The following is a 17,425-nucleotide window of genomic DNA, read 5'->3' as shown; positions in this document are numbered from 1 at the left end:
ATCTTATTAAACTGTGGGGGGCATCGCCTTCATTTGTTGCAAGGTTTTACTGTGGTTTTTGTGGCTGTTGTCACAGAATGCAGGCTTCCCCGTGTTTCTGGAGACAAGGCCAGGGATCCCAGTGAAGCACATTGATGCGTCATCTTCAAAAAAAAAGCACCTGGGTACCAGTCTGCACGTGGGCAAGATTCAACACAATGGCCTGGCATTTTTACAGGTTTTGCAGGAGATGTGAGGTGCTCTTTCCCTCCAGGGGATCAAATAGATCTCATTCTGGAAGGCTGGCAGAAGGGGTAAGGATCCATGGATCTGAAAAACAGAGGGGAAAACAGGGATTGAACTTGAGGCTTAATGCCAAGGCCCAATGGGCACTGCCACAGCATTTGATTGTGAGGCGTAATACCGACTGCCGCAAATTTGCAGACAAAGGATCAGAGCCAGCGCTAACAGGTTACCAGTGTGCGACATTACATAACTGGCCAAGTGCCCCTTTTCAAATTTATTTCAATTTAAATCTTGTTTTGTCACTTGGTTCCGATTTCCTGGGAAACGGTGGCTTCTTCTTTTTAAAAACAAGTACTTTCAGGGGATATGGACGTTTCTGGCTGGGCACAGCATTTATCCCCCTGTCCCTAGTTGCCCCCTTGAGAAGGTTGGGGTGAGCTGCCTTCTTGAACCTTTGCAGTCTTCCTGCTGTGGGTTGACCTGCAATGCCCTTAGGGAGGGAATTCCAGGATTTTGACCCAGCGACACTGAAGGAATACAAATATATTTCCAAGTCAGGATGGGGAGTGGCTTGGAGGGGAACTTGCAGGGGGTGGTGTTCCCATGTATCTGCTGCCCTTGTCCTTTAGATGGAAGCGGTTGTGGGTTTGGAAGGTGCTGCCTGAGGATCTTTGATGAATTGCTGCAGTGCATCTTGTCGATGGTACACACTGCTGTGACTGATCGTCGGTGGGGGCGGGAGTGCATGTTAAAAGTTGTGGGCAGGGTGTGTGTTAGAGGTGGTGGGTGGAGAGTGAGTGTCAGGGGCAGAGGGCGGGTATGGGAGGTTGAGGGGCGAGTGTGGGGTGCAGCAGGCAGGGCAAATGTTGGCAGCGGAGTGCAGGATGGGTGTTGATGGCAATGCGGGGTACTTTTCCCTTGTGTGTTTGAACTTGCAGTGTGCAAGGGCGCCATTTTGAGCGTGCGAAGCAGGAATGCGCGAACGCTGACAGGCGAAGGGCAGAGTGGCTGGAGGTGTGCTGCCAGGCTGTGTGTGAGACTCTCAATGATGCACTTCTGCTGAGCTGGAAACCCTCACCCCAGCATGCAACCTGTGACCTTACTGCTGACTGGTCTAACACACGTTACTCAGAAGGAGCAGCTGTCCATTCAGCCCCTCGGAGGCAAACTCTGCTATTTTGTTTTGCAGCTTCAACTTTGCGGCCTCCATGGAACCTCCCCACGAAGGGGTATTCCCTGTTCCAGTGAACACCCATCCTGAGTGTGAGGGTGTAAGGGTGGGAGGCTGTGGGACAGGGGGATGCACAGCCTTACAAAGCAAGTTCGCATCACCACATAGAAGCCACCCGCTAGGCAGGGGGCTGTGCACGGGGTAATGATACCCGGGGCAGGGTAGGGGGGCGCAGGATAATTATACCTGGGGGGAGGGTGAGTACGCAGGCTAATGATACCGGGGGAGGCAGGGTAATGATACCCAGGGGGTGTACATGAAGGGTAATGATACCCGGGCAGGGGGCTGTGCATATGGTAATGATACCAGGGGGGTGGGCACAGGGTAATGATACTGGGGGAGGCAGGGTAACGATACCAGGGTGGGGAGGGCAGGGTAATGATACCCAGGGGGTGGTGGGAGGTGGACAGGAAGGGATTGAGTACATAAGAAAGAGCAACAAATACAATCAGAGGAGGAACACACAAACAAAGCATAAGAGTCGGCCGCTCGGCCCTTCTCGTCCTCCCTGCTATTCAGTACAATCATGGCTGATCTCGCCTCCATTCTGCATTCCTCTATACCCCTGAACAATCTATTATTCCCTCGCCAGCCGCAAATCTGTCTCCCTCTGTTGTAAAAATATTGAACAATTCTGCATCCCCTGCCTTTTGAGGAATCCCCAATAGACAATAGTTGCTGGAGTAGGCCATTCAGCCCTTTGAGCCAGCACCACCATTCATTATGCTCATGGCTGATCATCCACAATCAGTATCCTGTTCCTGCCTTATCCCCATAACCCTTGATTCCACTATCTTTACGAGGTCTATCCATCTCTTTCTTGAAAGTATCCAAAGACTTGGCCTCCACTGCCTTCTGGGGCAGAGCATTCCATATATCCACCACTCTCTGGGTGAAGAAGTTTCTCCTCAACTCTGTTCTAAATGGCCTACCCAAAGCCTCCCAATGCTTTGAGTGAGAGGGAGAAGTTTCCTCATCACTGTTTTAAATGGGTGACTCCTTGCTGTTAAAAGTTGATGATGATTTCCACCCCCCACCCCTCCATTCTACATCCTCCCTCAAGAGGAAGCACCATCTCTGCAACCACCCAGCCAAGTCCCCTCAGGATTTGATGTTTCTGTACATGTGTTATATGTATGGGAAACAGGTAAAACAGCAAAATTAATGCTGCATTACCCCAAGGTGCATAGTTTTCATACCAAAATCAGTGAGTTAATGGCACAACTAAAGGATAATGGGCACAATCTTCCTGCCATTCCAGAGACCTGATTATAAGGCGATCAAAGCTAGGAACTAAATATTCAGGGCAACGCAACTTTTCAAAAGGACAAGTGGGCAGAGAAGGATGACGGGTGGTTTTGTCAGTATGAGATGGAATGAAAACAAAGGCTAGAAACGAGCTTGGATCAGATCATCTCGAATCCATGCGGAAGGAGGTGAGAAATAATAAGAAGACACTGGTGCAAGTAATCTCTTAGCTCCTGAACAGATACATTAGGGACATTTGAGTGACTCTTGGATAGGTATATGGAGGATAGTAAAATGTGGGGTATGCAGGGTAGTTTGATCTTAGAGTAGGATAATAGGTCGGCACAACATCGTGGGCCGAAGGACCTGTACTGTTCTATGTTTTATGTTAACAGTAGCTCTTCTATAGGACCAGAGAATAAAGCAGGAGATGATCATGGCATATAAAAATGCAGGTACATTAATCGCGGGTGACTTTAATCTTCATGTTGATTGGGATAGGCAGATTGTCAGAGATGGCCATGGGAAAGAATTCATTGAGTGTATCTGGGACAGTTTCCCAGAACAATGTTGTGGATCCAACTGGGGATCTGGCCATGAGTAATGAGGCAGGTTTAATAAACAATCTCAGAATAAAAGATACCGTAGGAAACAGCAACCATAACACGGTGGAATTTAGCATTTGGTCTGAGGTTGAGAAATATGGGTTCGAGCCAACTGTGGTAAGTTTAAAGAAGGTCATTGAGTAAGGATCAAGGGCAGAGCTGCCTGGAGTGGGCTGGGAAAGGAGCTTAGCAGCAAAGATGGTTGAGGAACTATGGCGGATATTTTAAAAATTAGTACACGGTTCATAGCACAGTATGATCCGAATGAGGAAGGAGGGGATAAGCTACACATGGTTACCCTGGTGAAAGATCATATCAAATTGGAAGAAAACACATACTGTTATGTGTCACTGGGGTAACTCACTGGAAATCAAGCCCCATTATTCCTAGATTCATCCACAAACATTAAAGACTTTTTTAAATGTGCAAAAATCCCCATTATACCTGCCTTTTAAACCCAGGTTGACTGAAAGCACCAGCCAGGGAACAAAACATTACGATTTATAATAAGTAATTATTCCAGCTATAGATAAACAATTATGAACTGTCGAAAAATAGCTCGATTAGTTAAAAGCTCTAATTGCCCTATAAACTACCCCCGTCATTCTCACACACACACACACACACACACACACACACACACACACACACTCACACTCTCTCTCTCTCGCACTCTCTCTGACTCTCTCACACGCGCACACTGTCACACACACGCGCACACTGTCACACGCGCGCACACATACATACTCTCACAAACACACTCACATACACACTTGCTCTCTCTCTCTCTCTCTCTCTCTCACACACTCTCTCTCTCTCACACACTCTTTCTGTCTCTCACACACATTCTCTCTGTCTCTTGCACACTTTCACACACACGTACTCTCACACACATACGTACATGCTCTCACACACACATACATTCTCTCACACACGCACACTCTCTCTCTCACTCTCTTGCTCTCTCACACACACACACACTCTGACAGTTTCTGTCTCACACACACAAGCACACTCTCACACTCTCTGTCTCTTGCACTCGCTTGCGCACACATACATACTTTCTCACATACACACTCTCTCTCTCATGCCCACACACACCATCTCTCACAGACACCCTCACGCACACACACCCTTGCGCGCACACCCTCACGCGCAGATGCACACAGATACACACATAGACATGTACACGTGCAGCCACACTCATAGACACAGGAAAATACACATGGGTTGTGAAAAGAGGGAAATACTGAGAAAACAGTTGAATAGCTCCTGCTTACAGGGGTTGCTGTGTTGATTTTTCTGATTCTGGTGCTAACCAGAACTCTGATTCTCTGCCATCCTTCTGTGGATGCTTTCACAAGCTTGCAAGAGGCACAGGGTGTCTGGTTCACTTATCAAAACATCTCTCACACATTAATTAAAACTTGCTGCTTACAGCAACTGTTGACAGTGGTTCTAACTGCAGAGAACAAAGAGAGCTTCTGAGCTGGTGGAAGCCTGAAGACTTTTTCGTATTTTGCTAACAGTCCCAGGCTGTTCAGTGACTCATCATTGGTATCTGGTCACTAGTCCACAAACCAATCTGCTACACATGGCCGACCAAAGCCCCATTTGCACACAATCCCTCATCTCCAGTTCATCTGTACCGGCACCTGAAACACACAGCTGTAGAAACAATGTTCTTACTGTGTGTTAAATTGTCTGCTTTTGAAACATAAAGCAATCCTTGCCATCACTGATTTTAAAGCAGCTCCTTTCTCATTTCAGCCCGCAATTTGAAAAAAAAACACTCAAAACTAAAGAGACACAAGTTTTACAACATAATGTGGAAAAGATTAGTGCTAAGACGAAAGTTTGACAAACCAACAAAAGATGACCAAACAGAGGGAGGAAATAACAACTGAGGGTAAATTGCAAGTAATATCAAAGTGAATAGCAAACATTTCTTGAAACATATGAAAAGAAAGAGAGATGCCAAAGTGAACACTGGCCCCTTCGAGATCAAGGCTGGGAGATAATAAAAGGAACAGGCAGTGGAGTTGAATAATGTTTTGCATTAGTCTTAACATTAGAAGACATGAATAGCATCCCAAAATTATAAAACAATCAACAGGAGATGGGAGGATAGGAAATAAAGCTAATTCCCATCACTAAAGAAAAAGTACAAGTGAAACTAATGGAAATAAAAACTGTTAAGTCACCTGGATCTAATGGGATGCAACCTCGGATATTAAAGGACGTAGCTACAGAGATAGTGGATGCTGGTAATAATCTTCCAGGGATCCTTACATTCTAGAGAAGTGCCAGAGAATTGGAGCTCTGCCAATTAAGACTTTTATTTAAAAAGGGAAGGACACAAAAAACCCTTGACATCTGTTCTTGGGAAATGTTAGGGGTCTATTATAAGGGATATAACCGCAGAATATTTGCATAAAATGATCAAGCAGGGTCAGCATGGTTTAATGAAGGGGAAATGATGCGTGACGAAGCTACTGGAATTCTTTGAGGAAGTAACAAGCAGGATAGAGAAAGGGGAAGCATGTGTTTGATAAGGTATCACACATTAGGCCCCCTAATAAGAAAGGAACCCATGGTGTTGGAGGTCATATATTAGCATGGATCGAGGACTGGCTGACTAATAGAAGACAGAGAGCTGGGATACAGGAAGCAGGCTGGCAACCTATAACCGGTAGAGTCCCACAGGGGTCAGTGCTGGGGCCACAATTATTTACAATCTATATTAGTGACTTAGATGAGGAAAGTGAATGTGTTAGCTAGGTCTGTGGATGACACAAAAACAGGTGGGAATGCAATCAGTGAGGATGACACAGTGAGTCTGCAGAGGGATAGAGACATATTAATGAAGGGGGAAAAACTTGGCCAATAGAATATAATGTGGGGAAATGCCAGGCCATGCATTTTGTCAGGAAGATTAGAGGAGCTGAATATTATTTAAATAGAGTAAAACTGCAGAATGGTACGAAACAGAGGGATTTGGGAATCCTTGTCCATAAAAATCACAAAAAACTAACTTCCATGTTCAGCGGGTGATAGAGAAGGTAAATGGAACGCTGGCCTTTATTCCAAAGGGAATGGAGTATAAAAGTTGGGAGGTTTTGCTAAAACTGTACACGGCACTAGCCAACCCACAGCTGGAACACTGTGAGCAGCTTTAGGCCCCAAATTGAAGGAAAGATAGACTGGCATTGGAGACAGTGCAGGGAAGGTTCACTCGGCTGGTCCTGGGTATGGAGGGAGTATTCTATGGGGAGAGGTTGAGTAGGTTGGGCCTGTACTCGCTGGGCTTTAGGAGAATGAGAGAAGACCTTATTGAAACATACAAGATTATTAGATGACTGGACAGGGGAGATGTGGAGAGGTTATTTCCCCTTGTGAGATAGATAGTCTAGGACCAGAGGGTGTAATCTCAGAATAAGGGGTCACCCATTTAACACAGAGATGAGGAGGAATTTCTTCTCTCAGAGGGGAGTGAATCTGTGGAATTCTTTACCACAGAGGCCTGTCGAGGCTGGGTCACTAAGTATATTTGAGATAGACAGGTTTTTAATCGGTGGGGTGGGGAGAATTCAGGGTTATGCGGAAAAGGCAGGAAAGTGGCGTTGAGGATGATCAGATCATCCTGTTGAATGGGGGAGCAGACTCGATGGGCTGAATGGCCTACTTCTGATCCTACACCTTATGGTCTGAGGCCCTCCAGAAATGGTTTAGTCATTTTCCACCTGCCTTTGGAATGTTTAAGTGTCTTGGAGTGTGTCATAATTTCCAGTGCATCTGTGTGACTATGGAAAATGTCCTTACCTTTGCATGGCTGTGAGGGATGTCTCCGCGATTGGCACCCGCACATCACAGAAAGGGACTGTTCGATGCATGAAAATGCTGCTGGCCCTTTAAACGCGATGCCCACTCAATCCCACACCCCTGCTCCTCACTGCCCGTCTCCCATGGCCCTGCAATTCCCTTTTCCCCATCAAGTATTTATCGCCTTTTGAAAGATCCATCTAGCCCTGTTCTAGGGACTTCACTGACCTGGATGTGAGTCAGGGTGTAAATGCATTCAAATGTACAGGTGATATGAAAATGGATGGGAAGGGTGTGTTGTAATGAACGTAAGGAATCTGCAAAGGGATATCGGTAGGTCGAGTGAGTGGGCCAAATCATTGTCAATGGGAGTTTAGAACACACTACAGGACAGATGTGACTGCACTGGAGAGGGTGGAGAGGGTGCAGAGGGAGATTTACCAGGATGCTGCCTGGGCTGGAGAGTTTCCGCTATGAAGAGAGATTGGACTAGATTGGGATTGTTTTCCTCAGAGCAGAGGGGACTGAGGGGGGACATGATTAAGATATATTAAAATTATGAGGGGCGTAGAGAGGGTAGACAGGGAGAAACCTTTCCCCTTGATGGAGGGATCAATGACCGGGGGCTTTGGATTTAAGGTTTAAAGGAGATGCGAGGAGAAACAGAGGATGGTGGGAATCTGCAACTCACTGCCTGCGAGGGTAGGAGAGGCAAAACCCCTCAGAACATTTAAACAGTACCTCGATGGGCACTTGAGATGCCAATCGTACAAGGCTATGGGCCAAGGGCTGGAGAGCGGGGTTAGAATAGTCAGGCGGTTGGTTTTGATTGGTGCAGATTTGATGGGCTAAAAGACCTTTCTTAGTGCTCGCCATCTCTCTGGCTAAATGGCTGTAATATAGAGACGTGTGAGGTCATGCAGTTTGGTTGGAAGAATCAAAAAGCAGATTGTTAGTTACATGAAGAGAGATTCCAAATAAAAGTACAGCACTAAGGGTTCTGAATATTTTTGTGCATGGAACACAAAGTTGGCATGTAGGTGCAGCAAGTTGTGAAGAAGACAAACGGGATCTTGGTCTTCAGTTCGAGGGGATTGGAATTTAAAAATAGGGAAGTCTTGTGAGAACAAGTACAGGGTGTTGTCCGGGTCCCGCCTGGGGTATTGTGTACAGTTTTGGTCCCTGTATTTAAGAAAGCATGTACTGGCATTGGAGGCAGTGAAGAGATTCACAAGGCTGATTCTCAGGATGAAGGGGCTGATTCATCAAGATTGATTAATTGACTTATGCATTCATTTGTTAGAATTTAGAAGGATGAGTGGTGATCTTATTGAAACATGCTAGATTTTGAGATGGATTGATAGGATAAGTGTGAAGAAGTTGTTTCCATTGTTGGGGGAATTCCCAAACTCAGAGACATAGTTACAGAATAAGGGGATCACTCATTTAAAACTGAAATTTGAGAGTTTCATCTCCCAGAGGACAGTGAATGTCTGGAATTCTCTACGCCAAGAGAGTTGGAGAGGCCAGATCTGTGAAAGTATTTCAAGAGGATGGAGATAGATGTTTGAAATATTGATGAGTTGAGGGCTATAAGGTCCTGGCACAAAGGAGGAGTTGAGGCCGAGGGCAGGGCAGACTTGAGGGGCAGAATGGCCTCTTCATGCTCCTATTTCTTACCTACGTATGTTCAGACATCATGTCCCAGATCGCAACGACTGGCTAGGGTAAGGGGCGTCAGAGCTATGGAAATCGAGAGAATAGTGTGTGCCATGCCAGGGCACATGGGCCTTCTCTGGACTGGGAGCATTATCTCGGCAAGCCCCCAGATAGGACAAGACCCTTCAGCCCAACCAGTCCGTGCCACCCATAATCCCAAACTGAACTAATCCCACTTGCCTGTGCTTGGGCCATAACCCTCCAAACCTTTCCTATTCGTGTCCTTGAAATATCTTTTAAACACTGTAACTGTACACTCATCCACCACTTCCTCTGGAAGTTCACTCCACACACAAACCACTCTCTGTGTAAAAACAAAACTGCCCCTTGTGACCTTTATAAAACTTTCTCCGCTCACCTTTAAAATATGCCCCCTGATTTTGAAATCCCCTAGCCTAGGGAAAAGACCCTTGTCGTACACCTTGTCTATGCCTCTCAGGATTGTATAAACCTTAATAACATCACTCTGTAACCTCCTATGCTCCAGTGAGAAAAGTCTCAGCCTATCCGGCCTCTCACTATAACTCCAACCCTCCAAACCCAGCAACATCCTGGGAAAGGTAGATTCTGAGATAGTAGGAACTGTCGATGCTGGAGAATCTGAGATAACAAGGTGTAGAGCTGGATGAACACAGCAGGCCAAGCAGCATCAGAGGAGCAGGAAAGCTGACATTTTACGAAGGGTCTAGACCCAAAACGTCAGCTTTCCTGCTCCTCTGATGCTGCTTGTCCTGCTGTGTTCCTCCAGCTCTACACCATGTTACCTATCGTCTTGGTAAATCTCTTCTGAACCCTCTCCAGTTTGACAATATCCTTCCTCTCACAGGGCGACCAGAATAGGACACAGTATTCCAGAAGCAGCCACATTGCTGCTCAGTCCCCACTGAATTGCCCTCAGTCCCCAACCCCCCTAAAGAGGCCATACAAAATCTAACTGCAGCCACAGACATCCAGCCTCAGTTATCTTTGCAGCTTCATCTTAGTTGGAGATGGATAAAATTCAGTCAGTGGTTTAACCTCGCTGTTGGTGCAGCAGACGGCCAGTGACGCTTGCTTTGCACTCCAACGCTGGAATTGTCTCTCCCCTTCAGAGACCCGTCACTCTGGGGGAGTATGTTCTGAGATGCTTGCTAGCTCCTGGCTTTGAACGGCTGCTCTTGATGGGAAAGTAAAGTACGAGCGCAAAAGCAACGTTAACGAGAGACGGTTGCAGATTCGGTGGTTCCGAGCTCTCCGCAGGTGAGCAGCCTGTTCAATCCCATGGCGTGGAATCTACTCCTCAAGGGGGCACAGCAATCCTCCTCAGATCTGCCTTTGCACGGACGGTGAATGCAGCTGCACCAAAACCTAAACCAATGTGCTCACTGTTAGCGCCAAGCCATCGCCTTCCTCCTTCAGACAGCGCTGGGACCCTTCTCCACTCCCTGAGCCTCGCTGGTCTGTTGTCCCAGTTTGCTGCCTTGCTCCCCAGGCGCTAGTGACACCCTGCGTGATGCTCTGCTCAGCTGTGCGAGCAGCGTCCTGATTTGCCGACCATTTTCCAGTGTTTTCGGGAGGTTGTTGCCAGTTTTTAGCTCCCTTCCCCTGTGCGGGGCGGTGCCAAGCAGTTCGATGGCAGGCTCCTTCTTTGGCCAGTTTCACACCACACGCAATCTCAGTTCCTCCTGAAGGGGGCGTCACCTGAATGTGAGTCAGCTCAGCCACCTTCACCTTCACCCTGTAGGCCAAGGTGGTCCTTTCGGCCAACTGGATGGGCCTGGGAGGAAAATGGCTGCCAGGTGGAAGGTTTTGGAAGTCGATGATCGGAGGCAGTTGATACAATTGGATGCAAGATTGGCTTAACAACAGGAGACAGACACTGATGGGGAAGGGTTGTTTTCTCGGACTGGAGGCCTGTGACCAGCGGTTTTCCATGGTAATTGGTGCTGGGCCCACTCTTTTTTGTCATTTGAGGTTAGTAAATCTTGGTGTCATGGTGGACAGTGAAGAAGGTTATCTAAGATTACAAAGAGATCTCGATCAGTTGGGTCAATGGGCTGAGGAGTAGCAGATGGAGTTTAATTTGGATAAATGTGAGGGGTTGCATTTTGGCAAGACAAACAAGGGCAGGACTATACAATTAAAAGTCAGGCCCTGGGTAGTGCTGTAGAACAGAGAGACCTAGGGGTTCAGGTACATAATTCTTTGAACTTTGCATCACGTGTAGACAGGGTGGTTACGAAGGCATTTAGCACACTTGCCGTCATTGCTCAGACCTTTGAGTAAAGGAGTTGGGACGTTATGTGGGGAATATCGGTGAAGCCTCTTCTGGAATACTGTCCTGCGCTCCGGGCTATTGGAGGGATATTGTTCAGCTGGAGAGGGTCCAGAACAGATTTGTAAGGATGTTGCCGGGAATGGAAGGCTAGAGTTATAAGAAGGGGCTGCTAGGCTGGGACTTTCTGCACTGGAGCATTGGAGGTTGGGGGGTGACCTTGTAGAGGTCATGAGAGGTATACTTAAGGTAAATGGCAGGCTTCTCCTTTTTAGGGTGAGGGGGTTTCAAGACGAGGGGCATATTTTTAAGATGAAAGGAGAGAGATTTAAAACGTGGGGCTGCTTTCTTACACAGAGAGTGGTTTGTGTGTGGAGTGAACTTCCAGAGGAAGTGGTGCATGTGGGCACAGTTACAATGTTTAGAAGACATTTGGATAAGTACACAAATAGGAAAGGTTCAGAGGGATATGGGCCAGGAGCAGGCAGGTGGGACTGGTTTAGTTTGGGATTAGGGTTAGCATGGACTGGTTGGGCCGAAGGGCCTGTTCCATGCTGTGTGACGATAGATCTATGGACGAGTGAAGCAGCCAAACTGCTGAACCAAGCAGAAAGCCAGTGATGTCTGCAGGAATTCTTTGTTGCTCAGTTAATGCTACGATGCTTCCCTCTCTTGCAGACTGAAATTCTTTCATGATGTGCCGAATATTCGGGTCTTGGTGTGTGGAGGCGATGGCACTGTAGGATGGATACTTGACTCCATTGGTACTGTATCCTTTAATGACCTTTCACCTCAATAAAAACATGCTGTAAAAATGCCGTCATATTTTAATTTCAAGTAGAAGGCTCCAAAACACGCTCAGTAAAGATTCACTGAAAGTGGTCTCTCTGTAATCTCACAAAAGATGTCTCTGCTCAGCAAAGTAGAGATGTCTGTGTCTGAATTAAACACTGCGAGTACAGGGACAGGCCAGGGTTAGATACAGAGTAAAGCTTCCTCTACACTGTCCCCCGTCAAACACTCCCAGGGACAGGAACAGCACGGGGTTAGATACAGAGTATAGCTCCCTCTATACTGTCCCCATCAAACACTCCCAGGACAGGGACAGCACGGGGTTAGATACAGAGTATAGCTCCCTCTACACTGTCCCCATCAAACACTCCCAGGGACAGGGACAGCACGGGGTTAGATACAGAGTATAGCTCCCTCTGTGCTGCTGCTATCAAATAATTTAGTTGAAACTCTCATTCCTTGTTGTTCCTGCGCAGTGGTCAAACTTTGCTCCTTCTTTCTGCCTCTGTAACAGGAGGTTTCATTTCCTCAGAGCGACGCACACACTGAGCGAACATTCTTGCACGGGCAGTTTGCATGTTTTAAGCATTCAAGGCCAGCTACTCAGAGTCTGCATTTCTGTAGCACCCATCTGTAAATGCCCCCTGGTGCACCCAGCGAGGGCTCTGAGTTTCTTGTGCTGCCTTTGTGCCTGCCCAGCACCACTGAAAGCAGCTCCCCCTTTTGCTTTGCGGCTGCCTGGCCCACACATTGCGCTAAGTGTCTACACTCGAAGGGGCCGGAGGTTGGCAGAATACCTTCGGAGGGGGAGGGGAGGGGGCCAGAGAAAGAGGGGCTCAGGGAAGTGGCCAACGTGAAACAGTTACTGAACCCTGCGAGCTGAGAAGCGGATATTGACCAGATACTGATGAGGAAGGAGGAGTAGAGTGGCCAGGAGCGATGATCTCAATCCGATGTCTCGGATGCAAGGCCCTGCTGCTGGCATTGCCAGTGACACCTTCTGTAAGACATGCCCAGCAAGCTGCGCACTCGGGCATCAGCAGGAAGTTGGCACAAAGCCTCGGTTTCAAAAGCCTTGTCAAAAACCTTTGTACAGGGCAACTGGAGGGTCCTCAATGAGCTGGAACAAAGTAACTCATTGCCCGGGTGCTGGCACTCATTCACGTCTCTTGCAGTGCTGTCAGGCTCAATCCTGAAGTAACCCACCTGGCCTGGTTAGGAGCTGCAGGGTCATCGCCTCCTCTGCTGAGTGCCATCTCTTGTTCTTTGCAGAGCATCCTTCAGCCCCGGGAGAGTTTTGACCTGTTGCTACAGACCACCCCACAGTCTTCATGGTGTCAGTGGTACCTGGGCGCTAGCTTTTCAAACCCATCGTCCGAGGGGGTCAGGGCGTGCCAAGTACTGGCAGCCTGGCGCTTGCACGTTCATGGGAGACAGCCCTGGTTGTCATTGATGGCACCGGTGACTCCAGGCATGCTAACATTGGCACCTTGGACCCTCAAATCCTGCCAGCTCTCTGCGCCAAGAGGGGACTGCATGTTGAAGTGGGGACGGGCAGGGGAGGGGTGGGGTGGTTGGGGCACGATAATGGTCGTCGAACAAACCAGCTGAGGTCACGTTGCTGAGCTCTTGTGACCCTGACCTTCCCACCCCACCCAAACCATGTTTTCTTGTTATACTCCCCCCTCCAGTCAGGTCTGATTGCATTGTTCATGCTCAGCCTGTGTGATTTTTTGCCATCATTTTAATATTGCCGTAATGAACAAATTTTTATTTATTTTTAATCAACTCTCGAATCTGAGGTCACAGCGGCTTTTATTTTCCTTTCAGACAAAATGCACTTTTCTGTGAAGCCACCTGTTGCCATCCTGCCACTGGGCACCGGAAACGACTTGGCACGGTGTTTGCGGTGGGGAGGAGGTAAGTGTTGACTCAGACTGTCCCAATCTCAGCATCAGAACCCGCATGCAAGCAGTTCCCTTCGATCCCTTGCCGTGGAGCCCTCAGGAACAGATTCCTCCCACTGGCTTCTGAGCGCAGCTGCAGCCGGAGGAAGTTGCTCGGTTTTTCCCTGTTGTTCCCATTGCCCAATGGACCCCTGTCCCCAGGTAGCAGCTCACAGGGACTATGAGCTCAGCAAAGTCCTGATCACAACCTGCCCATCTCAGTTTGTTGCCATCATACTGATCTGGGAATCTCATCAAGGGCCTAAACTCTGGTATTCCCTCCCTAAACCCCTCTCTCCCTCCCGTTCCCTCCTCCTCTCAAAATAACCTCCGCGGCATCCATCTCTCTCACCCAGCTTTTCTCCCCACAGTGGAGGCAGGGGTCCTGGAAGGGGGGCAGGCAGAATCAGATCAGCTATCAGTGTATGAAATGGCAGGGCAGGCTCAAGGGGCTGAATGGCCAACTCGTGCTCCTAGTTCCTGTGGCTTAGGTGACATCATGTCATTTCTCTCCCTGTGCAGTGCCTTGTGACATATTACTATGTGAAAGAAGCTGTCCAAATGCAGGCTGTATCTCTTTCATCCGAATGAGAAAGGGGTAACAGTCCCTTTAATGACATTGGTCCTGAAAGCCAATGGGTTGATGTACACAGTGTCAAAGGGTCCTTCCGAGACACTTTCCAGAAGATGAATGGTTTAGTGTTAGTGTTAGAGGAAACTTTAAGTTCCACAGATGCGCGCTCTCTCTCTCTCGATCGCGCACGCACACACACGCACGCACACACACACACACACACACACACACAGAGCGCCCCCCCACCCCATGCTGCCACCCTTCATGCACCATCTTGCTGCCATCTGCACTAGACCCGCCAGTGTGCCAGTCACTGCTATTTAGGTGCCATCCCTTCAGCGCTGGGCTCACCGCCCCCAACCCATTTTTTCGAAGAAAGTTGCAAATGTGCTGGAAGCAGTCCAGAGGAGTTTTACCGGATTAATACTGGAATGAAAGGTGGATAGGCTCAGCTTGTATCCTCCAGAGGTTTGAAGAGTAAGATTGAAGCGCACCAAATCCTGAGGGGTCATGACAGGGTCAATGTAGAAAGGAGGTTTCCTCTCGTGGGAGAATCTAGGACAAAGGGGTATTGTTTAAAAATCAGGGATCGATCATTTAAAACAGAGATGGGGAGACATTTGTTCTCCCGCAGAAAGCCTTGACATATTTTGGAAGCAGAGTCTGCACAGATGCTTAGAATCTCTACAATGTGGAAAGAGGCCATCCAGTCCATTACCAACCCTGCAAAGAGGATCCCACCCAGACCCACCCCACCTACCCTATCCCTGTAACCCCAGATTTCCCATGGCGAATCCAAACTGGCCTGCACATCTTTGGACACTACGGGGCAATTTCCCATGGCCAACCCACCCTAACCTGCACACCCCTGGGCACTATGGGACAATTTAGCACGGCCAATCCCACCCTAACCTGCACACCCCTGGGCACTATGGGACAATTTAGCACGGCCAATCCACCCTAACCTGCACATCCCTGGGCACTATGGGACAATTTAGCACAGCCAATCCCACCCTAACCTGCACATCCCTGGGCACTATGGGACAATTTAGCACGGCCAATCCCACCCTAAGCTGCACACCCCTGGGAACTATGGGACAATTTCCCACGGCCAATCCACCCGAGCCTGCACACCCCTGGGCACGATGGGACAATTTAGCACGGCCAATCCACCCTAACCTGCACACCCCTGGACACTATGGGACAATTTAGCATGGCCAATCCACCCTAACCTGCACATCTTTGGACTGTGGGAGGAAACCAGAGCTCCTGGAGGAAACCCACGCAGGCACGGGGAGAATGTGCAAACTCCTCACAGTCACCTGAGGGTGGAATCAAACCCAGTCCCTGGTGCTGTGAGGCAGCAGTGCTAAACACTGAGCTACCTTAAGATTCTTGAGTTGAAGTAGCTTTAGTGAAAAGTTGACAAGCCACCACTTACAGTGGCATCTTAGGTACTAGGTAGCCAGGTACGGCTTTTTGGTAAGCAAGGGGTCGAAAGGTCATCAGGGATGGATGGGAAATTGGGGTCATGAGATTAGCTCTGATCTTGTAAACGTGGCCTACCCCTGCTTCAAATGTACATGTTGGCATAGCCGGGGAGGAATCTCATGGAATGGGTTGAATCTGATGAGAAGCGCTGCTTTGGTCAAGTCTGTAGTAATGTCTCTCTGTCTGGCTGCTCAATGGCAGGATACGAAGGGGAGAAATTAATGAAAGTCCTGAAGGACATTGAGGGGAGCTCGTCGATGCTGCTCGATCGCTGGAGCTTCGAGGTGACTGAATCTGCCCCTGAGAAGGGCGACCCTGTCCCTTACAACATCATCAACAACTACTTCTCAATTGGAGTGGTAAGTGCGAGTTGCATTTGTTCAGATGAGTTCACAATATGTTTTGCATGTTTTGTTTTTCCCTTCATTCTGCCTCGGGATGTTGGTGCCATTGGCATCATGGACCATCCCGAGATGCCCTGAGAACGATGGAGCCTCTTGCTAGGCCACTTCAGTTAAGAGTCAACCACAGGGATTCATGAGAGAACTTGGTGGGTGAGGCACAAAGCCACAGTTAGTGGCTGAGGGCTGGCCACAAGGCTCAGATGTAACAGGATGGCATCATTACCAAGGGATGGGCACAAAGCCAGTGTGCCAGGCACCTGACACACCTTGTACACCCTCGCTCCCCCTCCCAGCCATACAAGGCTCTTAAGCTCCACTCTGTGATCTCCACGCTGGAGTTCAGCTCCACGTTGGGACCAAGGCTGGAATGGGGTGGGTTTGCTGGTAGCCGTGTTTGTAGAATCTGCAGCTGTAAGCTAAGAATCTGACAAAGAGATGGAAGCTACACCAGTGATTGCGTTCTAATTGCTGCTATCTCCTGGTTTTTTTTTGCACTTGAAGGATGCATCAATTGCTCATCGATTTCATGTAATGAGAGAGAAGTATCCGGAAAAATTTAACAGCAGGTGAGTCAGCGGTTGGATGCGTGCAGCAGGATGGAATTGTGGGGATATACCAGGAGGCACTCTGTCAACCACAAATCGCCAGCATTGTAATTCCACAGGCAGCGGTATTTCTGTGTGTGTGTGTGTGTGTGTGTGTGTGTGTGTGTGTGTGTGTGTGTGTGTGTGTGTGTCTGCGAGAGTGTGTGTGTGTGTGTGTCTGCGAGAGTGTGTGTGTGTGTGTGTCTGCGAGAGTGTGTGTGTGTGTGTGTCTGCGAGAGTGTGTGTGTGTGTGTGTCTGCGAGAGTGTGTGTGTGTGTGTCTGCGAGAGTGTGTGTGTCTGCGAGAGTGTGTGTGTCTGCGAGAGTGTGTGTGTCTGCGAGTGTGTGTGTGTCTGCGAGTGTGTGTCTGTGTGTTGTGTGTGTGTGAGAGTGTGTGTGTGTGTGTGTGTGTGTGTGTGTGTGTGAGAGAGAGAGAGAGAGAGAGCGGGTGTGTGTGTGTGTGTGAGAGAGAGAGAGAGAGAGAGCGGGTGTGTGTGTGTGTGTGTGAGAGAGAGAGAGAGAGCGGGTGTG

General features: G+C 48.5%; 1 protein-coding gene across 3 annotated transcripts in view; it reads left to right on the top strand.

The window, feature by feature from the left end:
* The window catches only part of dgkaa (diacylglycerol kinase, alpha a), a 211,681-nt gene that overhangs the window by 115,872 nt on the left and 78,384 nt on the right, over nt 1-17,425 (top strand). For all 3 annotated transcript variants that reach the window (XM_059643417.1, XM_059643418.1, XM_059643419.1), the window contains 4 exons: nt 11,783-11,868; nt 13,727-13,816; nt 16,109-16,266; nt 16,813-16,877. In XM_059643417.1, coding sequence (XP_059499400.1) covers nt 11,783-11,868; nt 13,727-13,816; nt 16,109-16,266; nt 16,813-16,877 — 399 coding nt within the window. The remainder of the gene's footprint in view (nt 1-11,782; nt 11,869-13,726; nt 13,817-16,108; nt 16,267-16,812; nt 16,878-17,425) is intronic.

This window comes from Stegostoma tigrinum, chromosome X (genome assembly GCF_030684315.1).
Source record: "Stegostoma tigrinum isolate sSteTig4 chromosome X, sSteTig4.hap1, whole genome shotgun sequence".
NCBI classification, from domain to species: Eukaryota; Metazoa; Chordata; class Chondrichthyes; order Orectolobiformes; family Stegostomatidae; genus Stegostoma; species Stegostoma tigrinum.
This window is presented reverse-complemented; position numbering and strand designations above follow the sequence as displayed.